This window comes from Myripristis murdjan, chromosome 18 (assembly GCF_902150065.1).
Source record: "Myripristis murdjan chromosome 18, fMyrMur1.1, whole genome shotgun sequence".
NCBI lineage: Eukaryota > Metazoa > Chordata > Actinopteri > Holocentriformes > Holocentridae > Myripristis > Myripristis murdjan.
Window position 1 is genome coordinate 27409879 of NC_043997.1, and position 9150 is coordinate 27419028.

Genomic DNA, 9150 nt, shown 5'->3' on the forward strand with positions numbered 1-9150 from the left:
ATACCTACCTACATAGATATATACATAATGTAATATAATCTCACAGTCACCATTTTACATTACAATATTAATGGTTCCCATTCAGTCTGCACAATGTAAAATATCATCCACATGCTGGTTTCAATTTATGTTTTTTGTGTGTGTGTGTGTGTGTGTGTGTATTATGCTTATGTCTTATGCTATTTTGTTTTGGTTAATTTGTTTTGTTTAAATATTTGACTGTATTTGGTTAGAGGTAATACTTTTACTTAAATTGTTTGGGGTGGGGCTGTTTTTGTCTGTTATGAAGATTTGGGTCAGGGGCCTCTCTCAACTGTAGCCCTTGGAGACTGTAACTGTGCGTAAGGGCTCTAAAGCAGTATCACCTTGAACTGAACATGGTCCTCTTTTTTTGTGCTTCCCACCAGATCACACGGAAGGTGATTCGTAAATATGTATCAGCAGATGGGGTGGAGAGGCAGGAGGTGACCATGGAGGGCTCTCATCAGGAGATGGTGCGGGTAGAGGAGGGAGATGCTGTCTCCAAAGTTGTGAAGAGGACTGTAGTTCGAAGTGAAGGAGATCAGAAAGAAGTCAGTATCATCTACTTGTGCATTATTTATTGTGACAGTGTTATGGCACTCTTACTTTAGTCTTAACTGAATGACTGTGCAAAATGTGTGCAATGTCTTAAAGGTCTCCCAAGTATTGATTATATATAAACCAAGTCTTTCCCATTAATGTAGTTTACACAGTTCACACAAAGATCCCTTCCTGTCAGTCACTGAGAGTGGGAACATTAACGACCATAAATCATTGCACCTCCAGCGTGTTGCAGCACATGACATGTTCAGTCACGCAGAAATGGTCCTGCCACATTCCAGAGATGTCTGAAAGTTGGAAATGGCAGCTTCCTTCCAAGAAAAAAAAAATTATGGAAAGTCAGACAAGCCTACTATATCATTATCTAATGTAGTTTCATTATGGTGACATACACTCTAAATGTAGCATTACATTAAACCTGCATTTCGTTAGCGGTTTGATTCACCCTTGTTGACTTCCCCTCAACATTGGCCCTCGGGAAAATCCCTGCTGCCATCCTAAGTGTTAATTTATCTGTCTGAAAAAACTAAAGTGAGCTTGGGGAGGTCAACCCTCAGAGGGCTGAGGGAGCAAGTTAACAACCATGGTCGCTGAAGAGGTATGTATTAATTGCAATGCATTGCAATTATCCATTATTTCCTGATGAACTTGTAGGAAAATTATTCAATGTGTAAACAAACCAATATCCATACTAATCCATATTAATACTATAGAAATTCAACCCAGCTGTCATATTACTTATTGTTGTATAACTCACTATAATATATAAAATGATACCTGATCCTGATCTAAAACCATACTGACTGTCCATTAGCAGTTTGTTTTCAATAAAATCCAGTCTTTCAATATGAAAGTTTTTCAAGTATCTTTGAGAAGTGTGATAACAAGGATACTGGTCTATAATAATTAAAAAGATGTTTATCACCAGCTTTAAATAATGGAATAACTTTTGCCACCTTCATTTTTTCTGGGGATGTTCCTGTTAACAACAAATTATATATGTGAGTTAGTGGCTCCACAATTCCCTCAATTATATTCTTTACCAGAGATGTATCAATATCATCCCCATTGGTAGAATGTTTATTCCTGCATTTGTTTACAATATTTATAATAATTAATTTTTGTTCCCAAAAAGATTTAATCCATTCTCTCTCCACAGTGCGCCTCAGTAAATCTCTTCCTAGTGTTACTTATTTCTTGAGCTAGTTTTGGACCCACATCAACAAAAAATTGTTAAAACCATCCACAACCTCATTCATAAGGGTAATTGTCCTATATTTGTCGGTAAAACGGTTCAAGTAAGTTTGGTTGGTTTGTCTATTTCTGATGGTACAATCATCTGGAGCAAGTGTAACAACATGGCCTCCTTGAGTCAGCAGGTGTTTCTACCTATAAAAAAAGCAGCAAAATGCCACTGACTGCCTACAAAGGCAAGTGGGCGCCATTTACACTTCCCACTCCCCTTCCAGTCACGTCCTCCCGTAAGTGGTCTTTGTGTCTTTTGTTACATTTTACTAAGGGCAGAGGGGAAGTTATCAAGAGGAAATGAAACAACTAATGAAATGCAGCTTAAGTGTTTTGATGATCAAATTTGAACATGAACAAAGCCAAGTGTATGCAAGGAAGACAACACTGGGTACCTTCAAGTTCATAATGTTAAGAACATGTTTTACCAGTTGACCTTCTCGGATCCCCTGGCCCTGGGTGCCGCCACAACCTCAGAGTTTGAGGTGGAACCGGTGCAAGGTCGAAAGGTCAGCAAAGTTGTCAAGACAACGGTGGTGAAAGGCGAGAGGATGGAGAAGCAGATGGGCGACCCCACGCTTGCTGCAGATCTCCCCTCGGCCAAAGAGGACTTTGAGAAGGTTAGTAGACTGTCCAAACTAGAAAGATCAAGCAAGTATACACTAAGCTACCCTTGTGGGTCTTAAAGGACTGAGCCAAATTTTTGGGAGACTTGCCACTTGGTGAGTGTATGTAAGTGGTGAGAACGTACACAACAAAATCAAGGTAGGTTGCTGGCTCTGGAGCTCCATGCTACCACTTTAGCACACACTCTTGTGTGTCGAGTTATAGTTGGCCACTCACATTTTCTTGAAAGTGAGAAAATGACAACTTGTAGCAGTTTTAAAGAACCATACCAGTGATTTTGCATATTTAAGGTTATGTCCACAAAATCGATACACTTCACATTTTTGCTAATCTTTTCCCAAAGCAAACTGTTGTATTTTAGAACTCCCGCATCATTTCTTCTTCCTCGTATCCAGTCATTGGTTTCAACTCATTCCACTACAATATGAAAATGAACTTTACACTAGTATTCCATCACTGTAATAAAGTCCTTCACATTCATTTTTCTAAAAGCAGCAGCACTGCTGTGTTTTCAGGACGTGAAACTGTACAGAGTGAAGCGGTCTCACTGTGGGAAAATAGTCCCCGATGAAACATTTGAGTTCCACAGCCAATTTTCAGTTCTGGGGTTTGGCCTGCTTTGTGGGCCTAAAAACAGAACATTATACGTAGGCTGTTTCAACCAAAAATTCAAATACGAAATTTGGCGAAGTGTTATTATATGTTGTGAAATCTTTAGTAATCTCACATGATATGCAAAAAGGCCTGTTGCGATGTAAAGTGTCACTGGTATGAGCCTGTAACCTGAAGGGATTTTTTAAATTTAAGCTTGGGCACGGCACGAATGGGCTGATGTGAGTAGCTATAGGCGGCTATATTGATGATTCAACTATACTGATGTTTTATTTTTAAAATGTGTGAATCTACATGCCACATAATAAAAGAAAACACTAGCAGCTTTTAATAACTAATAGGTCAATCTTCTCATCTCATGGAATACCATCACTCCACATAGTGTATGTTAAAATATTAGCACGGATCACCAGAGCAAGTTACAGTTCCTATACTAAGATTTTTTTCTAAGTCACCTGTCAGTATCTACTGATTAGGCAGATTGTTTTTAAACCAGGTTTCTAGTGTTTACTCTCACTCTTTTTTCCTTGTGATCTTCTCTCCCTCTTTCCTCCTTCGTTCTTTCCCCTCCAGGCATTGAGTTATGCTGGAGGCTTTGGGAAAATCCTCCTGCCTCATTTAGTAGAGAGAGAGGTTGTGCAGGATGACGGTTCTGTGGTTAAAAGGTTGGAGTACAGCATGGGAGTGTTAAGACATGACCCCAAGCACATGCTTGTTTGTTTAGTGGACATTTCCTTGTGTCCTAGAGGTTTACATGGAAGCATGGTGTGATTCTGTATTGTCTCTTAACATTTATTTCTGTTGCCAGAACTCTAATTTATGCTTGTACTTTGCAGGGTAAGTAGTAATACAGGGCCTGTCTTCAATTTTTGCGTATGAAATGTGGGCTAAAGTGCATGGTTTGGGTGGTTGAAACAATGGGTATGTTTACATGGACAGAGACTCCACATTAATGTCATTGCCATACTTGTCAACATGGCACATCTCTCATTCTTCTCTGGCAATATAAATATGATACAAAACACACTGGACTGCATATGGGTGTCAGAAAAAGGGGATTAACAGGAGAAATGGCAAAACGGGAGGAGGGCGGAAGAAAGTGGAACAAAAGCGAACACTCAGTTAAAACGAGTGTTGACAGGTATGGTCGTTACTCGTGCAGAATAACTTGGGGAAGGAGAAACTGGGTCCTTTAAAGTAGTGGTGTAGTGTTGGGTGTCCTGGGTGTGATCTGGTGCTGAAATCTCCTCATTAGCTGCTCTGTGCTGCCCTGGGCTGCTCATCTACAATACTGGATTTCTATCTCTGTTGACTTCCATAGCAAAGCAGCTCCCAAAATCACTCTTTTAACACATAAACAAATTACAGCAGAGTGGATTGTGCCAACATAAAAAAAGTCCTGGTACCTGTTTTTAGTAACAACAATAACAATAGCAATAATAATAATAATAATAATAATAATAATAATAATAATAATAATAGGACTGATTCAAAAATGTCCATTTCTAGAAAGTGACCACCAAAAGGTCACAGGGGGGTAATTTTTGGCAAGAGTGGGTGATTTTGGGTTAAATTTGAAAATCCCAACTTTCAGCATGAAAATCCATTATTTAACCCTGTAATGCATTTTTATCACATCCATGACCCTTTGTGGACAAAAATGTCCACCTGGCATTTATCCATTTGTTATTGTTGCTATTTGTACTTTTCCTCAAAATCTTTGAAGTGACTCATATGGACTTACGCTAAATCACTTTCAACATGGATTTCAAGATTTTAACCCCTCCCAGGCCATTTTGAACACCTGAAAGAGGTGAAAGAGGTGTACCTTAGAAATAAAATCAAAATGAGAGTTCAACATGAGAAAAATATTATATTTGATTTACAACAATAAACACAGTAAATCTTGAACAATAACAGTACAGTAGATAGTACAATTTATTTCTAAGGTACACCTCTTTCACCCCTTTTAGTGGTTTTGCCCTCTTTAGAAACAGCACCCAGAGGTGTTCAAAATGGCCTGGGAGGGGTTAAAATCTTGAAATCCATGTTAAAAATGATTTAGTGTAACTCCATATGAGTCACTTCAAAGATTTTGAGGATAATAAGTACAAAGAATAACAAATTGATAAATGCCAGGACATTTTTGTCCACTTGAAGGGTCATGGATGTGATAAAAATGCATTACAGGGTCAAATAATGGATTTTCATGCTGAAAGTTGGGATTTTCAAATTTAATCCAAAATTACCACCTCTTGCCAAAAATCACCCCCCTGTGACCTTTTGTTGGTCACTTTCTAGAAAATGGACATTTTTGTCCACGAAGGGTCATGGATAGGTTAAAAATGCATTACAGGGTCAAAAAATGGATTTTTGTGCTGAAAGTTGAGATTTTGAAATTTCTCCCAGAATGACACCTCCTCACCAAAAATCAACTCTGGTGAGGATGGTGACTGTCTGTGAGGGAGTTTTGAATTTTGAAAATGGACAAAAATGTCCAGGGGTCATACGAGGGATAAAGGGGTGTTGAGCAGGATCCTGGGGGCAGAAGGTGGTTTACAATCACAGATCCAAGATCCCAGAGATCTGCCAGTCCAGTCCGGGCCACTCTGTGCATGTAAACTTTGTTTTTGATTTCTGGTCAATTCTCTGAGAAGTTGCTGGGATATACGGTAAGCATTCTTTCACCTGTGCTTCCTTCTCCCTGCCACTGTCCCTCCTGCGCAGAACCAAGATGCGTAAGTCGCGCACTCAGAAGAGGACTGTGGTGAGGGATGCCCAGGGGAAGCATGTGCACCTGGAGCGGCTGGACGACACCCCGGAGGCCCTGCAGCCCGACGCCCTTCAGCAGCATCTGCACCGACTGCTCCAACGCTACTGCCAGGAGGACCGGGAGGAGGAGGAGGACGGAGATGAGAAGGAGGAAGAGGAGGAGGCGGAGGAGGAGAGTTTCGAGTGACCGGCTGCTTCTACTGACTTGTCCCTGCTGATCCCTGCCGTAAAGTGCACCCACCTTCTTGCTGCCACACACAGACACCTGTGGTGATGTAAACTCCCCCTAGACCACCATGTTTTCTGATCTCCTGCCCCCTCATTGTCCTGCTGCTCAATGGATTTGGTATTTTTTGTTTGTTTGATCGTTTGTTTTTTTGATTGATTTATTTCTTCCCCTCCTCTCTGTGGCGAATAATGGAACAATATTTCTGTGCTTTAACAATTTTTCTTCCTTTCGACATTGTGTCTCTTTTGCTCATTTTGTGACCAAAGATAGCGACCCTGTTTTTCTGGCGAGTGACTTATGACCGTAGGTGTTTTTCAGTGGTATCCCTATGTGTTTTTTTTTTTTTTTTTCTTTCTGTTACCTAGTGTTGTTTTGGCTGCTGTGGTACAATTAAGGTACAATGCAAACAAAATGCAAAGGTGGATCAAAGTCGAGGGGCATCTTGGACGTTTGCCTCATGCACGGGCCTCTTCTTGAAGGACAATTGTAAACATTTGTACATAGAGGAGATAAAAAAAAAAAATCACACCTGGACTAGGAAAAATTTCAAAGCATTTAATACGTTAGCCCACCTAAAACCTGCTGTACACGTACATGCACCCGAGGTTTAAGTTCCAGAATGGCCACAGTCAAGATGAGATTAATGTTCCATAGAAAACAAAATCAATTAGAGGAGCTTTGGGAGGATGACTACGAGAGGAACGGATGCGTCAGTGTTTCATCGTCAACTCTTTTTAGGAATCACAGAAGCTCAGAGACAGCGAGAGCCCAGCACCTGCGTTCAGCCATCACTCAGCCTGTCGTCTCCACCACTGCTCTGTTTACAACGCTAGTGCAGATTTTCATGTGTGTGTAGTTTGGGCTCTTCTCTTCCCACGATGTAAAATGCCTGTTTTTTTTTTTTTTGTTGTTGTTTTTTTAATGTGTCTGTCTTTCTAACACGTGTTGTGCATTCACACTTTATTTTTGAGACCTGCCGCCTCTGTGTGTGTATATATGTCTGTGTGTGTGTGTATGTGTGCGGGGGGTGTTAGCGCATTGGCTTTGCAGCCGTGCAAAAAGAAAGTAGTGATCAGGAATGTTCTCTTGTATGATTTTGTCATTCCTGACGCGCAGACTGAGCACTTAACCCGTCGCCCTCTCGGTTCATCACATCTGTAGGTAAACTTGTCGTTTCACCCACGACCTTCATGTGTGTTGTTGAACCCGTTCCCCTTCTCACCCTAAACCGTTATATGATTGTCTTTGATCGAGCCTGGTACGTTGGGCCGAATGATATGGTGACAATAAACAAACAAACAACAAAAAAAAACATATTGTGATTAATTTTCACGGATGTTGTGATATCATTTTGGCATTTTCATTTTCACTGAAAATGCTATTAAAATGACAATGGTGTGATTTTTTTTCTGGAGTCTGTACCAAACATGTTCAGTACATCTGGAAAACACAATGTGTAGGACAGGGGATCTCTGTAGCACCAGGAAAATGTATTTCCGTTTTGTCACACAGTTACCTTTATCAGACAACTGCAGCTCCTGCCATTTGGACATTGCACTTGGCCATATTGTGATTTCAATTATGTTTTGATTTATGCTGAGCCCTGCTGATAAGATTGTACATTTGGGAAAGGTATGCAGAAAGACACCAAACTCATGATGGACATGATTTGATTTGATGGCTGTTGTTCATTTGACTTTTTCTTGTCGTCACTGGTATGAGATGATGGAGGCCCCGGGGCCCGACACATGCATCCCGTTTGAAAGACTGAGTGACTCCAGCTGACTGTCGCGAGCCCTCCGTCCACTCAGCTGCACAACATGATCGAGTACCGAGGCATTTCCTTTGAATTCTTTTTTATTTATTGCCATCCATTTGTGATCCTCCTGTGCTCCAGAATTTGAACCTGTGAGCGGTGTGTGTGTTTGGGTGTGTGTTTGAATGTATTCTGAAGATATAAGTAATGACAAATGAGAAGGAACTGAGAACATGTTTTTTTTGTTATTGTTTTGTTGTTTTGTTTTGTTGGTTTTTTTTGTTTGTTTTGTTTTTGTTTTTTGACTGAATACTTGCCATTGTACACAAACAGGGTCTCAACTGAATTCTGGATCAATAACAGAAGTCAAGTCAGACCCTGGCATGGCCTGACAAAGTATCTTTGGTGTTCTTTACGGTACAGACTTTATCTATGTAACAATACGGTCCTCACGTTGCCATTTACTTTGAGTGTGATCAAATGCGAAACTAAAAGAAATGTCAGACAGTTTCCATTGATTTGATAAACAAGCATCTTGTTTTCATGGTGATAACAATATATACATATTTACAGTACAAATATCTATGCGGGCATGTATTAGTTATCAAATTATTACTAAAAACAAAAAAAAAAAACTAAAATGCTAACAAGGCATAGCAGCTGCAGTGTGTACATGGCAGAAAATAAAATTGTACATGTGTCAAATGTGAATGAAGTGACTGTCATTCTTTCAAAACTGTAGACATTTTTTCTCAAGTCGGCTGAACAAAGTCAGCTTGAGCCCGGAAAAGGAGGAGACCTTCTCAAGTTCACAAAACTAACATTACATATAAAAATGTACATTTTTTGATAACACTACAAATGTGTCAGCTCAACTTTGTGGTGTCACAGGCTGTGGAAAAGGCTTTTTAAATGTCATGGAATATTTTTTATAGCCCATGAGCCCACTGACAGACTTTTTATTTTCAAATGTTTTATATAACCATCTGAACAAATAATAAATACAGTACATTTAAATAATGCAATGATACAATACACACAATGATGATGATGATGATAACAACAACACCACCAACAACAATAATAATAATAATAATAATAATAATAATTATTATTATTATTTATTATTATTATTATTATAACAACGGGTTAGGCTAACTTGTGCAGTTAAGTATCACAGGTTGTGCTTCATGACTTCCACACAAGCTGTTGTTGTCTGAGCAGGGCTCTGCCGCTGCTTCTCTGAGCTGACATTTGAAATCAGAGCGATTCCAGTGAAAAGAGTCTCCTGAAAGAAACTGAGAGAAAGAATCAGCCTGAATCTCTT

At 39.7% G+C, this 9150-nt stretch overlaps 1 protein-coding gene across 1 annotated transcript in view; it reads left to right on the forward strand.

Annotated features, from left to right (window-relative positions):
- Positions 1-8534, forward strand: part of ank2b (ankyrin 2b, neuronal) — a 119903-nt gene extending 111369 nt beyond the window's left edge. Inside the window, 4 exon segments of the mRNA XM_030075794.1 lie at positions 408-572; positions 2259-2447; positions 3640-3731; positions 5794-8534. Coding sequence (XP_029931654.1) covers positions 408-572; positions 2259-2447; positions 3640-3731; positions 5794-6025 — 678 coding nt within the window. The 3' untranslated portion in view covers positions 6026-8534.
- Positions 8535-9150: the final 616 nt, after the last annotated feature.